The following is a 19277-nucleotide window of genomic DNA, read 5'->3' as shown; positions in this document are numbered from 1 at the left end:
AGCATCGGGCAGAAAACTTGTATTGATATTTCACCCTTACAAACTGAAGAGCATCGGGGAGAAAACTTGTATTGATATTTCACCCTTACAAACTGAAGAGCATCGGGCAGAAAACTTGTATTGATATTTCACCCTTACAAACTGAAGAGCATCGGGGAGAAAACTTGTATTGATATTTCACCCTTACAAACTGAAGAGCATCGGGGAGAAAACTTGTATTGATATTTCACCCTTACAAACTGAAGAGCATAGGGGAGAAAACTTGTATTGATATTTCACCCTTACAAACTGAAGAGCATGGGGGAGAAAACTTGTATTGATATTTCACCCTTACAAACTGAAGAGCATGGGGGAGAAAACTTGTATTGATATTTCACCCTTACAAACTGAAGAGCATGGGGAGAAAACTTGTATTGATATTTCACCCTTACAAACTGAAGAACATGGGCATGGACATGGCGGCTCAGATTCTGAGTCAATATCAGAAGTTCCTGCCATGCTTTCTTTCAGAAAAAAACAACATTATCCTGAAAATGTAGTAGGGGTGAGTATTGTAGAGAATATTCATATCATATTGCAATATTTTATAATACAAAAACATATATTGCGATATGTATTGCAATATATTTAACAAAATCGAGTTAATGTTTGATTTATGAATAGAAAAAAAACCAACAAAATTACTATTCTTGATTCAGTTTTAATGAAAACATTTAATAATATCAAAATAAATAATATTTGGAACAAATGAGACATGGAAAGGAACAATTTACCATCCATACTGGTTTGGTTACTAGTTTGAACAAGTCTCTCCACTTTCAAAAATGTCCTGACAATTAAGGTTTTAGACAGTCATTTGACCTGGTCTGGACATATCAGAGACCACTGGTCAGTAATAAGTAAATATTTTTTTAACATTCAGATCCAAAACGTTGCAAAACAATTGAAAAAAAAATGAGAACACAACTGCAAACTGAACTTAAGTTCCATGTGAAAAACGGAAACATCCAAAGATTTCCAATTGTTATAGATGTGTTATGCATGTCAAAATACCGATTTCCATTCAGCATATCACAATGCATTTCAAATTCATGTCTGAACTGGTAAATACCAGAAAACCGGTTATATAGCACAGCCCTAAAGTGTAGTGGCTGAATATAGTTGTTGCCTCTAAAAAACAAAATGGTGGTGTAATCTAGTGGTTAAAGTGTTCGCTTGACACACTGAAGATCCAGGTTCAGATCCCCACAAGGGTTTAATGTGTCGAGCCTGTTTCTGGCGTCTTTCACCATGACACTGATGGGAAATTGCTGTAAGCAATGTGAAACCATACTCAGTCAGTCAGTCTAACAAAACCCTCCACCAGGGTGCTCCCCGGCAACTTACAGGTTGATTTGTTTGACTCTGCATTTAATCAGAGCTTGTTCACCAACTTGGGAAGGGAATAAGTAGATTGGCTATTTCTGTATGATACGACTGAGCCAAGCAGCGCTTTTGGATGGTAATGCTGATAAGTATACTGCACGCAACTGACTTCATACCAAGGAATCTCAGACAAACTATTGATGGGGCTTTGGGATTCTCAGAGATGATACCACATGTGGGAATGGGGTTGATCACTCTAAATTAAAATAGAGAAAAACTAGTGTCTCGAAGAAGTTGGATTTGGAATTTCAAAGAGATGCTGTTACTAAGGTTTGGGCTATACTATAGAAGATGGATGCTTTGGAGGTTTCTCGGGGAAGTAGGGGGTGGGTGTGAAGGACTCCTTGGAGAAGCAGGGACTCTAAGAAGCGGTGAATCTAAATCGTTGAATTAGAAATGAAATCAATTTTTGTGCTCACTCTTGCAAGAAAAAGGTGAGATTGAGTTTCCTAGGTTTCTGACAGTAACTAAAAATGGCAGTAGTGCTGGGAGTTTTCGGCAGCAAGGGAAATGGGGGTTTTTCAACAGAGAAATAAGAAGATTGGTTTTGTGGTTATTTAGAAAATTATGGGTTTAAGGGTTTTCTGAGAAAAATATGAAATCTGGTTGACTTTCTTAGTGAAGATAAACTGGGCTTCCCACAGAAGAAAGAATTTGGCTTTGGATGTTCTCACAGAAATGGGGTTTCTTAAATAAGCTAGGGGTTTTTTTGAGAAGTGATGGTCATATGGGGCTTCATGGGGAAATGTTTCATGCAGTTATTATTTGGTAAAATAAATGAAAATTTGGGTTGGGTTCATTACAAGATAGCAGGTGAATAGGCACCTACAGATCAACATTGAGTGAGTGATTAGTTTTATTCTGTGCTCAGCAATATTCCAGCTATACAGTGGCAATCTGTCAATAATTGAGTCTGGACCAGAAACCTGTGTGATCCATAGCATGATCATCAGTCTATGTAAATGGGATACAACGCAATGTGTCAACCAAGTCAGCGGACCTGACCACCCTGTCCCATCCAATCTGCATGTTATGATAAGCATAGGTTACTGAAGATCAATTCTAAACCAGATCTTCATATTAGCATGTCTATCTCTTGCAAGCAGAGAAGAAGCAAGTTGTATTGGTAACAGTACATTAACAGAACCTTCATGGGAACCAAATCAGTTTCCATCTCATCCTTGACGAAAGGGCTTAGTCACAAATGAAAATCTTATAATCAATGGTCATTTCAACATAATATCCGATTCCTGGATTGTCTGTGAATCCTGGTTAATGTAATAAATGTACAGGGTTTCATTGATTAATTGCCAGTATGTCTAGACCATGCTAAGATCGCTTAGCCAGATAACAGCAATAAAATCACCCTTGCTGCAGAAAGTGTATTTATATTTTGTGTCTTTGTTTGTTGTTTATTCATAAACAATAAGCTGTGCGAGTCTGGACCGTCATGAATGAATAAGAAACAACATGCAGAGTTGGTTGGTTGCTTGTGTTGTTGTTTAACACCACACTCAGCAATATTATAGCAATATCAGAGCCGTCTACAAATAATAAAGTCTGGACCAGACAATCCAGTGATTAACAACATGAGCATCAATCTATGCAACTGGGATACGACATGTGTCAACAATGGTCAGCAAACCTGACAGCCCAATCCTGTCACCTCTGATGACAATCATGGGTAAGCCCAATACCAACACCTCCAACCTACACCTTACCTTACCCTCAACCAACATTCTATCTGTGGCTTCCAACTACATCTAACTGCATGCCTCAGCCACAACCAATAACCCCCCTCAAAAGAGTCAAACATTCAGACCCCTTCAACTCACTCTTTAGGTGGCTTGCTGCAACTGCTTCCAAGTCATCATGGTGGAGAAAGTTGTAGGGTGAGTACCCTACACGCTCCGAGGGATGGAACCCGGTGATACAGCTAGATCTGGAACCAACAACAGACAGTGAGTGAGTGATGGAGTGAGTGATGGAATGAGTGATAGAGTAAGGGAGGGAGGAAGGGCATACAAACAATATATACGTTATATCACATTCTGGTTCAATTAAGAATTGACATCAGTATTTCAATGTGCACACCTTATGTTTTGTGTTTATAACTCCAGTATAGCAAAAAAGTGAGTGAGTGAGTGAGTGAGTGAGTGAGTGAGTGAGTCATGGAATGAGTGAGGGGGAAGGGCATGGAAAGAATATCTAGGTTATATCAGATTCTGGTTCAATTTAGAATTTTTTGTGTTTATAACTCCAATATGGCAAAAAAACATTGTACTCAATTCTCATGAAAGGACATGGCAACAAGAATGATAACATATACTTCAGACTTAATATATAATTAATACAAAATACCTGCAGGAAAAAAAATGTAATCTGCAATAATATCAGGAATAATCAGGAAACATGTTTGATGAAACCATAAAACATGTGCATACTATATACTGACAAAGTTTTGTGGGCAGGAAAGTTTTGCTAGTATTGTGAATGAACTGCAGGTGCAAAACTTTCATGACATCTCTCATTTTGTTAAGCAATGACTTCCAGTCCTTGTAAGTTACGTGATCAAACATCGTTCTCATATTGCTATAATTGTAATAAACACAAAGACATCATTTGGCACAATAGTTTATCACACTAACAACTAATTACAACAATACACATTCAATACACAGCAATAACAGTAACTAGTCTATAAAGTTCAACTCGCTATGTCACAATGTCAAGAAGTCCAGATCTTGTTTACCTACAGTACAGGTAATTCCTTACCGATTTAACACAATGTACTTACTTTACAGCAATCATTATCATACTGCATCTACACATTAACATACTGCATCTACTTACATCTCAAAATGAGGAGTAGTTGAAAGTAAATGGATACACATACATATTTTGTAAGTCACATGTCAACAAACTGCCTTCATAGTGGAAATAGCAAGATCGAATGAAACCTCACCAGTGAGAGGTTACTTGTTCCATGTATAAAAACTATCCAGCAATACACTAAAACGTTGTCTCATAGCCTTATGTGATCATAATGTTTTACATTTATAAACCACAACCTGCAAATTAAAATGACACAATACTAGAATATATTTCCCTTCACAAAACAGTAGCTTCAGATACTATCTTTTTAAGATCATTGCATCAGAAGTCATCTTGACACATTTTCAGTTATGTTTTAACTAAATCACTGGTAGGGAATGTGCACTGCACAGATGATTGCTATTTCTGGCACTTTATATGAGACAATTACACATGGTAATTGTAATATCTGCCTACAAGACAATGCCTAGCAAAAACAAACAATAACTGAACAGGGGTAGCTTACCTTGTCTAGCGATCATAACTGCAAGGTTTTACAAGAGGAGGACTCACAAAATAAAGATAACCCAGAACTGGATGGGTTGTTGATCATGCAAAACATTGACCACCAGGACCTTTGTTGATTTACAGCATATCAATAATACATGAATCATATAGCAGGAAATAAGGGGTTGTATATATGCTGTTCCAATAATCAGTGCCTGTAGACCTTCAAAAAGACATGTCCAAAGACCAGCATGTTGGTATTCTTTGTGAGTAGCCATGTATAATAGGGATAAAAGCTTATATGACAGTCTGTATATTTTCATGAAGCCACTATACAATATGTTCACCACCTAAGCAGAAAAAGAAGAAAGGCTCACCCAAACCCTAATTCTAAAACCCTGAGCCCAATTGTAAAACCCTTATCCTTAAAACGTAACCTAACACAGTTAGAGGAAGAGATTTTTGGGAAACATGGTGAAATAGTTGCAAAATAAGGTGACAAATATATTCTGTAACTGCACTGTTTTCATGGATATCACAGACATATTTCCATGTAGAAGGAGCAAATATCTTTAAAGTGACTATATTCCACAAGGTTTTCACTGATGTTTAGAGTTATTATTTTTTACAACTAAACAATGTCTGAAAATAAATTTCAACTCCTGCTATAATGGTTTTACAGGGAACTCAGTGTAGGATTAGCATGTGACTGCCAGCTGAAAATAACCTTTATTTAAAATTCAAGGATTTATCACTGTCCGTTAAGATTTTGTCTGACCTTCAAAGTTTGGAGTCATATTAGAGACACTCCCACACCCTCCATGAAAACCTGCAAAGCCTAATTTAAGATCAACCAATAGTCATGAACATAAGAAATCCACTTTCATTTGACCAGTCAACCCTTCTCCATGACATCAAACTCTGATGTCTTCAGGACTGACACCAAGTTGATTGTTTTGTTCTCTGCCGATAACAACAAACAACTGACACATCATCTAGCTCTAATCTGAACAAGTTCAGATGATTTGGATCATCCTGTTGGACAAACAATGATATTCGTTGTGTGGAATCAGTGTTTGCAGCAGGTTTTGGGCAAGTGTGTAATATAATAATAAAAAAGGAGTCCAAATGTTTTCCATGTAAAATTTTCATTACAATCCTGAATCGTTAAAAAATGTATTGCTTTTTATATGTTGCTATTATAAGGTGCTTTCTAAAATAAGTAGATCAGAATAATTGCATCGAAAACGAGCACGCAAACTATTTTTTGCATGTTTCCATTATTTTTTGTGTGAAAAATGCAGGTTTCTGAGTTAATATGACCACTAGCATGAAGGGATGACGTCTTTGTTCTCCAGGAATTATCACTCATGTTAACATGAATGATGACAGTTCATAACATCAATAGTTTGTTGTTGTTTTACGGCTAATAGCTTGATAGTTAATGGACGAGAACCAACATCTCTTACAAGCCAGAATTACATATACCAATATCTTGCCGTCTTTGAGCAGCTGTCAGTTGAGGAAGATCTGTATTTGCTTATCAACAATGAACCAATTGATTTTCCATGTTATTGAACCATAAGAAGAGTTTACTGAAACGTGATATTTGCTTAACAACTCGTACGCATATCGATGCATGCCTTTGATGGTAAAATGCGCACATCTTAACTGAATGCATGCCGAACCTGAATGGTCCAAATGGACATTGTTTTACACCACTTTAGCAATATTCCATCAACATCACTGCAGCAGGCACCAGAAATGAACATTACATACTGCAACCATGTACAGAATTCAACCTGTCTCATCTTCACAATCGATGATCATGACAAGCAAATGCTTTTATCCCTAGACTACCTCACTGACCTTCATACAAACAAACAGAATTAGGATATGAATATGTGTGGCTATATGGGAGTTAGAAATCATATGTTGCCCATGTGTATAGCAGTTAATAATGTATGACTGCATCATACCAGGTGAAGTGAGGTGAGGTGAGGTGAGGTGAGGTGAGGTGAGGTGAGGTGAGGTGAGGTGAGGTGAGGTGAGGTGAGGTGAGGTGAGGTGAGGTGAGGTGAGGTGAGGTGAGGTGAGGTGAGGTGAGGTTAGGTTTAGATTCTTCGGGAGCACTGCACTCAGCTGAAGTGCATTTATTTACATGGATGTAGCTGTTTGTACTAGTCATGTTTCCAACCATACACAAATTAACATGGATATCCCACTCAGACACAGTATAGCAACTTTAACCTGATCAGCCCTTGCTGTATTCCTTACTGCTGAGCGTCAGAGGGAGTGACAAAAAGTACCATCTTGTACCATCTTTTGATATGACACTGCCAAGTGTAGTGAGTGAGTGAGTGAGCATGATTTTATGCCACTTTTAGCAATATTCCAGCAATATCACGGCTGGGGACACCAGAAATGGGCTTCACTACCCTTGTACCCTGTATATTACTGTAGATAAGCCAAAATTTGAGGACCAAAAAATGCTAGTCTGAATAAGGGGGTCGATTCATTAATGGGTTATGCTTTCATCAAACCTTTTATGCTTCTCGGATGTTTGTAATGCAAAGAGCGAACTGTTGCTATGGTTGTATATACAAGACTGAAATTGTCTCCTGCACAAAGCAGAAGGGCATATTTTTAAGTTTCAATAACACTAGAATCTCAGTCAACTAAAATGAATACCATATAGCACTAGCCAGCAGAAAAACAAGCTAATACTAATGCAATCCAATACCGCTTGAGAAGTGTTGTCTTCCTTCAGGAAGTTCAGATAGAAACAAGCAATAGTCATCTTAGTAGAGACCGCTATTGAACGTCAACAGTTTCTTTTGACACAAGATAGCAAGGATTATATAGTGCATCTGATTAGAAAAAGAAGCTAGCCAATCAGACTGCACAAAATCTTTTTATACGCCAGAAAGAAATGAAAGTACCCATACAGTAGCAGGTAGGAGCATACTTCTCTCATTTGCAAAGGAGCACAGACTGTTTCCTCAGCATGTCATTACCCAAATCTAATTTCCAGCAACATGGTCATTCGTCAAGTTTCTTGAGTAATTTATCGATATTAATCAGGCGACAAAATCAAGGACACTTGTGTAATTAACTACCTTAGGCTAGACCACTTTGCTTTCGATGATAATCACTTCCAGTAATCCTTCATCAAAATATTGACACTCGCGCCAACAGACTGACTGTGTTTGCTCTCCCGGTGATCAGCAAGACATCACATGATCAGAAGCAATATGATTCTGTTATACATAAACCAAACCCAAAATTTTGAGAACACTATACAGAAGCATTAAGCTGAAGTCAAAGTACAGTACTTATCTTGATCTGAGAGATCTATATTCTAAAAAGATACTTTTTTCCAATTCTTTCCCTCTTCTGCATATTTGGGAGGTAAATAATCCTTGAAACAAATAATCAAACTGGCTTAAGTTTAAAAAAAATACTCTCAGGCATGAATACTTGTACACATCAGCTGAGCGTTCATAGATCACATTAGGTCTTGTTATGGGTTAGTGAGTGACTGAGAGCGCCGTGTTTAATGCACTTGGAAGCACTACATCAGCAAGAGCTGACACCTGTCAACCGATATCAAGGGAGTAAAGTCAAGAGTGGTCCTGGTATTATCAAGCCTTGCAGAGCTAATTTGACACTAATACAGTCTAAAGGTCCTTTGTGAAAATATATTTCACAATGCACTAAGCATTTATTATGAATATACTGCCAATGAACTGAAAGTTATAAGAACTGCTTTTTGGTACTGAGTGAATATGGTTTTAGTCCACTTTTAGCAATATTCCATCAATATTATAATCACCAAAGGGGACACCAGAAATGGACTTCATATGTTGCACCCTGGGGAGGAATTAAACCCAGATCTTCATCATGATGAGCAGATGCTTTAGCCACATGACTACCCCACCATCCACTCTTGCTACTGGCTACATGCTGTATTAAAGTTTACTGAGGACACACTAATGGATAGAAAGAATTAAAATTAGCAGCGTCTTTGAGGTCATTATAACCCTTGTTTACTGTATGTCTCTGATTACAAACTGTCAAAAGGGGGACAACATGGGGTTAAAGTGGTTACCAAATTGGGTACCAACTACATATATATTCAGACTGAGATGCAGGGATGTGTGCTGGGGACAGAATATTTAGTATATCACTGAACTAGGCAAATAGTTTCTCTCACAACTCTGTGAAAACCTAACTCTATCAAAATGTCAAAATACACCCCAAAAATAGTTCTGCAAAATTTTTCAATAATATCTCCTCACAACTCGCATTCAAGAACATCAGCTAACCTCACAATATAACTATAAACCCTGGGATCATAGTTGATAAAAACAATGGTCAGTTGGTGCAGTTTGACGACTACTTCACACACAGCTCTGCATAAATTAAATACTAAGTTAACAAATTAAGCCTTAAGAAAAAAGTTTTTCAGCCAATGTTTGCTTAAATCAATCCAGCAGGCACCATCACTGATACATGAGAGTACTTAAAGTCCTTTCTCATGATGGTTATTGCTCAGTATATTTGATGAACGACTCCAGTACTTCCTGGTCGGAGTGAATGTATTTCTTGATCAAGGGTCTATGATTAAACACTGCTTTACTGTTATGGTATGAACATGAATCTCAGAGAGTTTGTTTAATCCCATAAGGAAAGCTCTAAGAGCCAGTGTAGACATTACTACTTTTTACAAATCCACACTGCAGGTTATATTGGACAGGCCCATGTACTAAGTTGGTTGAGAACAAGTCAGTTGTCAATAAAAATTGGTGGTTTTGTTCAAAACTCATTATTTGACCCACTATTAATATAACATGTAAAAACGAGTTGAATCTAAAATGCAAAGTAATTTCTGTGGGAAAGCAGATCCTGAACAGACACAATCCTTTACTACATTTTTTGAATTTCATTTTTCATGTCTTCTCCCCAGCAACACAACAGCGTTCCAGTCAGCTAAATTGCCAAGATTTATTTTTCAGAGCTGCATCCCTTAGCCATACCAAAACCCTACCATCATAAGTATCAAACCCTTTTCCCCCTGACTATGTTGCTAGGTGTGTTGTCACAACTACCACTGCTTGGAGGTTTGACCAAGGTCGTAAACATCTGTGCCTGGCATCACTTCAGGCTTTACGCTCAGATCAAGCCAGCTTGACATGAAATAACAGAAATACTGTTCAAAGCAACATTACAGCAAACTCCATTCTGAAATATGCCTCACATACTGACCGATAATTCAAAGGTAGTGCTAGTCCTTGTATCCACCAGAAGTGGTATATCTTTTGAGTCGTAAGCTCTGTCTGATCCCCCCAGGTTGTGGCCCTTCTTTAAATCAGTCATTTAATCTTGTAAAAGGATTAAGAAAAAAATCTACATGTCTGATGAAAGAGGAATGACAGGCAGGGATTACTATTGTAAATATTAACATTATTAACACCCAGCTGTACAGTATTATCAGTATGCTGGTATCTCGCACAATGACTTTCAAACAACATGTATTGCAATCCTTTTCTTCTGAAACATTATATCGGGTAATAGAAATAAATGAAATTTTGTGATTATCTCCATGGCTTAAGTGAAAAAAGAATTTCATTTACACAGAAGTTTTTGATTGTAATTAAGTAACAAAACATATACACAACAAATTTTATATAAACGAAAACATAATCTCTCAAAATCAAAATTTCAATTAACACCACCATAGCATTTATTAGTATGGCTTTAGTATGTAGAAAACAGGCTCAATCTGCATGCACGATCAGTGTCAATCACTATCATGCACTTGAGCTTTTAATATAACTAAATAACATTGTATCAGAATATGGGTACCAGAATCACGATATATTGCAATACGATTTGTTTTGCCAATATCCAACTAGAACATAATAAGGGGAAAAGGGTTTCAAACCTATGATCATTACGGCTTCTGGTATGCCTAAGGTGTGTGCTTGTGAAAAACAAATCATGGCAATTTAGCAGACTGTAACACCCATGTTTTCACTGCGGAAAGACAAACAACAGAATCTTATGTAATCAAGCCCCACAACTGAAGAAACAAGGGAAATTATTCACTGTCTGGGTGCTGTTGTGTATAACACAACCTTACTGTTACAGCTACCATTAGTCTATGTTACGCAAGTTACAATTACGTTAGCGCTGAGATGAATATGTACAAATTGACATCCATGTCGCTTTTCTTTCACTTGTAGTGTTACCAATATTTGTTTTCTTTGCACTTCTTATAGAACAAACAAACAAACAAACAAACAAACAAAATTTCATGATACCATGCCGCAGCTGTTAAGCTGGTTCCTGGTCATGTAGGACAGGATTAAAGGGCAAGAAGGAGAAAATGTTTAAATATTTCTTTGGGAAAATATTTCTCAATTAATCAGCATGTGAAACAATGACAAAACAAACATCAAGATTAAATATATCTTCCAGTCTTTTGAGGCTGACTATGACACAGATGCAATGCCATTTGAAACAAAGTCAAGACACTTACTTTGCATGGCAAAGTGTATTACATGAAGATAATTTAACAAATTCATTGCTACTAGACCTGAAAAGGTGATTTCTCCTTCATTCTTACAGACACTCATGCTACTAGACCTAAAAGGGTAATTTCTCCTTCAAATGAGTGGTAAATTCTCATGCATTCAAATGCATTCTCATGGTGTGACTTGTAGTAGCAATGGTTAGCCTATGACTTGTAGTAACCACAAAAATCATAACGACTTTGTTATTTGTGTGCTTTTAAGTCACATACAACTCATATCTCATGAGATTCTCACGCAACATGGATTCGTAAAGTGAAGAAGAAGTTAGCCATGGTGATGTCAGTGTGCATATCACATGTCCAGTGTGGCAGTACATCTGTTACGCAATCATTGACTGGGCGGTGATTCTGCTGTCCTTCTGGAATATGTGGTATGTCCACTCTGAGGCAGAGACAGAGCTAAGCTATCTGATTGGTCAAGAGCTTGGGACTTGTAGTATGAATTAGGACAAGTCCTATGTCTTACAACTTGGTAACAACTAGCTGTATGCGATTTCAAGTTGTTACGATTTGGGTGTTCTCACGTTGCAACTGAAGTCAACTGCTATAAATGGTTACTACAAGTCACACCGTGAGAACACACCTTAACGTCAAGCTCAGTAAATCGCGGCCAGGTACACAGCAACTTAAAGCTCACAAAATCAACAACTTATGACATTATGAATTTAACTTTCAAACTGACAAAGATGTGTTTGACACTTAGACTTGCATAATATAATGTTTGCACTTAAAAGTGGGAACAAAGTGTAATGTGACATGACAAAAACAGAATAGCTATGAGATATTGTTAGGATATCTCAACAACTTATAGGTAGGTTACTTAAAGGGCAAGTTTACACAAATGCATACCAGCCTTGTACTATGAAAAGTATTTTATCTTTCTAGTGGTTTCAAAGCCAAGAGAGTACAGAGGGACATATCTGTAACAAACACAACATGGCTTTTGTCCCCTGCAATAGTGAGTTTAGCATTACACCGCATTCAGCAATGTTCCATCTGTATGGCGGAGGCTGTAAATCTGGTCCAGTCAATCCAGTGATCATAAGCATGAACATTGTTCTATGCAATTTGGATATCATGACGTATCAACCAAGCTTCGAGTCTGACCACCTAATCCCGTTAGGCTGCCTAAAAAATATTAGATGTTTCTTGGGCATATTTTTTCCAAAGTGACGAGGGCAGTAGGACTTTTCTTTTAATTGAGTGAAAAAAAAAAAGTGATGAGGGAGGAACACATTTTTATTTTTTTCTTACAGAAATACAGCTTGGAACGTGTAGCATGCGTTCATGAGTTGTAGATTAAGTCACACTCATTCTTACAGACACTCATTTTATAGTGACAAAATGTATGATCGGGATGCAGCAATGTCAAAAAATATTTTTTTTAAATGGCAATAAAATGTTGTTAATAAATAAAAGTGATTTCACATTTCACTTTTCTTCTTTAGCCTTAGTCGCTTTTCATGACAAGCATGGGTTACTGAAGGTGTTCTAACCCTGATCTTCACAGGTAGATATCATTCGCGTTTATTGGACACCTGGTTTTCATGTTCATGTGCCACTATCAATGACTACCGTTTTAATATTCTTGACAGCTTTGTGTAGTATTACAGATCAACATACATTATCCTTATATATTTCAAATATAATAACAAATAAATAGTCACCAAGTTTCTCAGTGTCATCCAGCAAACTAAGTCCAGACTGAAAATGAATGCCGCACAATTTGTTGTTGTTTCCCTCAAAGATGAACTATAACTAAAGTAAGGTCAAACACAACACTATCAGTATTCCTCCTCATTTCTAACTATTTAGCTAGGTTACAATAAAAATAAAATGGAGCTAGCAATACAGTGACATATTCTTGGAACATTTCTGATTACTTACATGTCACATGTACCATCCCTGAATGAAAGACAGTCACCTTCCTGTTATCCTGCCAGTTCAAACATCGCAAACTATGAAAGTCGCTAACAAGACAATGATGTCATACAGACGTCTGCAGTGTTATGCATAGGGTGTTTTCATTGATGGGAGGTTTATGAATGAAAATATACATGTTCAACGGGTGTATCCTACATTCATCTTACGTTTTTTTAAATAGGTTTTCAAGTATAATATTCAGGATGGATATCTTTAACTTTGGGACTAGACCTTGAATCATCTATCATCAGTTATATCCTGTATACAAAATCTAAGAGGGGATCGATCTGTAACTTTGGTCTGTACAGCTTGAAAAACAAACTTTCATGATTGCAGAATAAAATCATTTCTACCCAACCAGACACAAAAACTATTTTATTTTTTATTTTTTTATTTTATAGTTTTTATTTGTTTAATCTTTTGACATTAAACAATGACAGGAATCAACAAAATTAGATTTTAAAATGATGCATCTTGTTAACATACATTAACATGATTGTTTTGCACTGCTGTCAGTGTTCAGGCTGACTACATGTGGGTCACTACAACCTACATCATGCTGCAATTCAACACAGACACAATGTATGCCACTGTCCTACTCTCTACACATTCTGATTTCTAGAGCTGTGTACATCTGGGTCACAACAACCCACATCAAACTGTAATTCAACAGTCACACAAAGTATGCTACTGTCCTACTCTCTACACATTCTGATTTCTAGAGTTATGTACGTCTGGGTCACAACAAACCTAATAGTGAGTGAGTGAGTTTAGTTTTACGCCGCACTCAGCAATATTCCAGCTATATGGCGGCGGTCTGTAAATAATCGAGTCTGGACCAGACAATCCAGTGATCAACAACAAGAGCATCAATCTGCGCAAGTGGGAACCGATGACATGGGCAACCAAGTCAGCGAGCCTGACCACCCGATCCCGTTAGTTGCCTCTTACGACAAACACAGTTGCCTTTTATGGCAAGCATGGGTTGCTGAAGGCCTATTCTACCCCTTCACAGGTAACAAACCTAATATCTAATGTCATTGTTTGTTATTGAACTGATTCATCAATACAACGAAGACACAGTATCATTTAGACTGAGTAGTGAATAAAACTAAACACTATTATATAGCAAAATCATTGTACAAGGATGCCAAAAATGGGTTTGATATTGTACAGGTCTATGTGAGGGATCAAACTAAACTCTGTGGCAGACATGGCACCGACATTAACTACTCGGCTACTCAACTGCCTTCAATAAGATAATGAAGAAAAAAAATAGTTGACATTGGGAATTTCAACTGACTTTTAAAATCAATTTATCCTCCCATAAATCTACATTCAGCAGACTCCTAAAACAAGAACTGGTGGTAGTGCTAGTCTCTGATAAACATGAAGATTGGATGCTAAGCTGTTACCATTGTCTGTGATAGCTCTGAATATCATATACTCAATAATTGTCTGAAGCTTCTTTCATTATTCATATTAACATTTATACTAGAATCTGTTATCCCAATATTCTAAGTTTTTTGACTGAGGAAATATATTTATAATTGTCAATGAATAGTTTGTCATTAAATTGTCTCTCTATGTGATAGGGACAGGGGAATCGGTTTGGAGGTAGAATGAGTCAGTTTTCATCAGCCTATACCCAGTTTTCATTAAAAACGTATCCTGTTTAATACAAGACAACCTGTGAAGATCTGGATTAGAATTGATCTTCTGCACCCCATGCCTGGTGTAAGAGGTGACTAATGAGATAGAGTGGTCAGGCTTGTTGACTTGGTTGACACATATCATTGTATCCCTATTGATCCTTGATGTTGATCTCTTGACTTTTTAGTCCAGACTTGATTGTCCCCACAGGGTCTGTAAGTAGGTCATGTAGTTCGGGAGACCTCATTTCTTTCGAAAACAATGTTTCTTACCCTTTCAAATCATCTCATGGTTGTCAGTTGACAGTAAGGATATGATAATCATTCAGGAATAACGAATTTCTGAAATAACCATAACCAAATATGGCACCTACTACGACAGCTATGACATCCAAGAGTGATGGCACACTTGGTCCACTGGTATGAGTATTTGATTTGTACAAGATCATTTTTGGTATGAGTGAGTGAGTAAGTGAGTGAGTTGAGTTTTATGCCACACTCAGCAATATTTCAGCTATATGGCAGCAATGTGTAAATTTTCAAGTCTGGACCAGACAATCCAGTGATCAACAGCATGAGAATCAGTGTGCATAATTGGGAACCAATAACAGTGACAGATAAGAGGGAGTAGAAAATATCAAACATGAAAGATGCAGCCTCAGTTATCTTAAGCTGTTGTTTATTTCTGTTTTGTGCTATGACAGTTGGACATACTGCTTTGAATGCCAAGTCACTCAGTTGTACACAGAATTTAGAAGCAATAAAGCTGATTCCAGCATCATGAGACCTTCGGTCAGAAAGAAATTGTATCTGTGTAGACAATACAGATTAATGAACGCAGAGATCATGCCATGGCTGAAACTGACACCTTAATTTTGCCTAAACAGGTCAGCTATTAACTGCTCAGGTGATGTTCTTCATGACATTTCAGCAGCAGGTGAATTCTTGATTTACATTACTAAATTTAAAATATATTTCAGTTATATGGAAAGGTTAATATTGGAGGAAAACATCCTATCATGCAGGTCTGAGTGAGTGAGTGAGTATGGCTTGACGACACTTTTAGCAATATTCCAGCAATATCACAGCACGGGACACCAGAAATAGGCTTCACACCTTGTACCCATGTGGGAAATCGTACCCAAGTCTTTATCAAGACGAGCCAATGCTTTAACCACTAAGCTACGCCACCACCCTCATAACAGTCCAAGGTGAAATACTCATTCATGGGTTGGGACAGGGAACTTGGGGAACATGGGCATTCTAATCAAGTGCCTTGATCCACTGGGCTACCTGAACCCATGGTTTCTATGTTTGAAATCTAGTTACTTCCTTAGGGTTGGGGCAGGGAACTTGGGTGCTCCAGTCAAGTGTTTTGGTCCACAGGGCTACTTCAACATGTGATTAAGAAGTTGGTAAACCAAGTATCTTGGGTTGGGACAGGAACCTTGACTACTCCAGTCGAGTGACTTGACCCACAGAGCTACCCAGACCCATGGTTATGGTGCTGGTCAACCCTGGGTATCTAGGGATACGACACAGAACTAGGGTACATTGAGTACTACCTGAAAATGTAGGTACACTAACTTTGGCCCATGTTTAGTGACATTATATGGTGTTTAATGGCCATGTCATTCAGACTCAATAGTTATCATACAACTGGCTAATTTCTCTTTCAGAAAAGGTGAAGATTCAGTCAGCTTCAAATTATGTATAATCAAATGACATGTATGAAAAGGTTCGCTAGTGATCTGGTAAAACAATTTCTAATTAGACATTGTATGCAGCTCTTGAGGTGGCAGTGGGGTAGCCAAGTGGTTAAAGTACTAGACTGTCATGTCGAAGACCCGGGTTTGATGCTCCACTTGGGTACAATGATTGAAGCCCATTTCTGATGTCCCCTGCGATGATATTGCTTGAACATTGTTCAAAGCGGGGTAAAACCAAACACACTCACACACTCCATTGCTCAAGACCTACAGTGGATAATGTCCACTTCCTCTTATGCCTTTCGTTTGCTAATAAAATTAGGATTAACTTTCATCTCCACAGCAGTAGTAACAAGAACAGGGATGGGACATAAATAACATTACAGCAAACTGCAAATTCAAAGTCACAGTAATACAATTCTGTTCAAAATTGAGAAAACTGATCCCAACAGAATTATATCTTTCATTCAAACAACATCACCTGAACTCTTCTGTGATAACATTCAGAATAAACAAAGTAATCGTCAGTTTAATATCATAAACAACCATTGCATTCAAAAGATGCCATGTAGTAAATGGTCATTTAACGAACAGTTGAAGCAGCCAGTCGATACAATGAAGAGCCACCATGCAGATTGAGTCATATTGACACAAATTAATCGATACTGATGACCATTTTGGAACATATTCAGAAAGAAATGCACCAAATAAATGCATCCACCTGAAGCTCAAGTATTGCTGACAATTCCGTGTAGGCTAATTCAGTGTCGATGCCACTCAGATAAAACTACACAGATTGGAAGTACTTGAGACAAGTAGAGGATGATTTCCGGTGAGAACTAAATGGTTATCTGCAGAGTAAACAAGTAATAGCTTGACACAGGCCACTGAGTCAAGAAACAACTGATGCACATGAGCATAGCAAATATAGAGCTTGAATGTGTATGAGTGTGTGTCTGTGTGCGCATCTGTCTATGTGTGAGTGCATGTGTGTCTATATCTGTCTGTCTGTCTGTCTGTCTGTCTGTCTCATCTTCTTGCTCGTGATGTTGATCACTGGTCCAGACTCAATTATTTACAGACCACCGCCATATGGCTGGAATATTGCTGAGAGTGGCGTGAAACTCACTCACTCACTGCCACATCTTCACATCTATCACAGTTCTACGGATATAATATGAACACTAAGTATGGTCATAAGCCACGCATGCATGCACACACGCACAGATCCAAAAACCAAAGTTGATTCAGTGACAAGTTTTATTATTGAATTATGATATGTGAAATATGAAATCCAATTCAACCTATAGTGTCTCTCATGTAATGTCAACACAAGACTCCCATGATAGTTTGACGTTTACAGTGAACTCAAGCGCATAAGACAGCAAGATGTATGTTGTCTCTTACTTCTTGACACACATCATGCAAGAATACATTCACTTGCACAAATGATGTGGGAATCATACTGTTGAATGAGTTGATTTTGTAATGTGAATTCCGTGGTATCTATATTTCACACAACACACTTAAGCATGATTATCTCAAAATTCATTATTTTGAAAATTAGTCCCCAAGGACATGTGGAAATCTTAATCTGTAATGCTCAGTGCCTGAGTAAACAATGAGTACAAAGTTATCATATTTGGTCAGTTTTATTCAATTTCATTTCGTATCAAACTATATCAATCAAATGCAACTTTGATTAGTCAGTGAGGACTAGCATCACTTTAGTCATACACTCAGCATGCATTTCAACAGCTTACACCAAACCAAATACATGTTATGACAATACCTGACAAATCTCTGTTCTTTTGTTAGTAAACTGTCTTCAAGATTTCTGCAGACAGTATGACTGATTCAACCCATTTCACCTCTGCATTTATTTACATTTATATTCACAACAACTTGAATTTATAAGACAAGTATATGGACAGCTACTTATTACTGTATAACACATTTCTCTGCCAATTTTTCCCCTTCTTGAGGTGAACGAATCTCAAGAATCTCAAGTAGAATTCATAACTTCAATTTTTAAAATAATGTCCACACATATTTAGTCAATTCATAAATTAGAATTAAAAAGCGACCTGCTCTGAATCATTATCATGAAACCTTGCATTATCATGAAACCTTGCATTATCATGAAACCTTGCATTATCATGAGTATAATTTCCATAAGCATTATCAATGAAACCTGCAGAATGTGTATCCAAAGAACAAAAATTCTGACCCATGTTAGTAAGGCATTGTCCCTGTTGGATAAGTAACTGTGATGATTCTTGGAGCCACAGAATAACCCCAGTGCCATGACGCTGCCAAACACTGGACAATCAATGCAACAAAGATACAAGACAATTGATGCCAATCTAAAACATAAATGCATCATATATTAACACAGTACTTACTTGTCTGAAAGGTGGTTCTCCAATGTTTAACACCAAAGACCTAATCCTCCATACAAATGATCCACAGAGGTACAGAGTACTGTGCAGTGCAGGTCAAGGAAACACCTCCACATAATGCTTTTTCTTGATGCTTACAAAGACAATTGTTACACAAACATTATACTTACATGAGGAAAAGTAGGACTCCTGTTATCAACAGTTGGAATCACAATTAATGAGCACCTCTGAGCAAGCCAAGCTAAGG

At 37.4% G+C, this 19277-nt stretch overlaps 1 protein-coding gene across 1 annotated transcript in view; it reads right to left on the bottom strand.

The window, feature by feature from the left end:
• Window positions 1-19277, bottom strand: part of LOC137274401 (neuronal PAS domain-containing protein 2-like) — a 100932-nt gene that overhangs the window by 16516 nt on the left and 65139 nt on the right. Inside the window, exon 8 of the mRNA XM_067807572.1 lies at window positions 3261-3367. Within this exon, the coding sequence (XP_067663673.1) occupies window positions 3261-3367 (107 nt within the window). The remainder of the gene's footprint in view (window positions 1-3260; window positions 3368-19277) is intronic.

Source organism: Haliotis asinina, chromosome 2 (genome assembly GCF_037392515.1).
Source record: "Haliotis asinina isolate JCU_RB_2024 chromosome 2, JCU_Hal_asi_v2, whole genome shotgun sequence".
Taxonomy (NCBI): Eukaryota; Metazoa; Mollusca; class Gastropoda; order Lepetellida; family Haliotidae; genus Haliotis; species Haliotis asinina.
The sequence above is the reverse complement of the archived record's forward strand: the minus strand, read 5'-3'. Positions and strand labels throughout refer to the sequence as shown.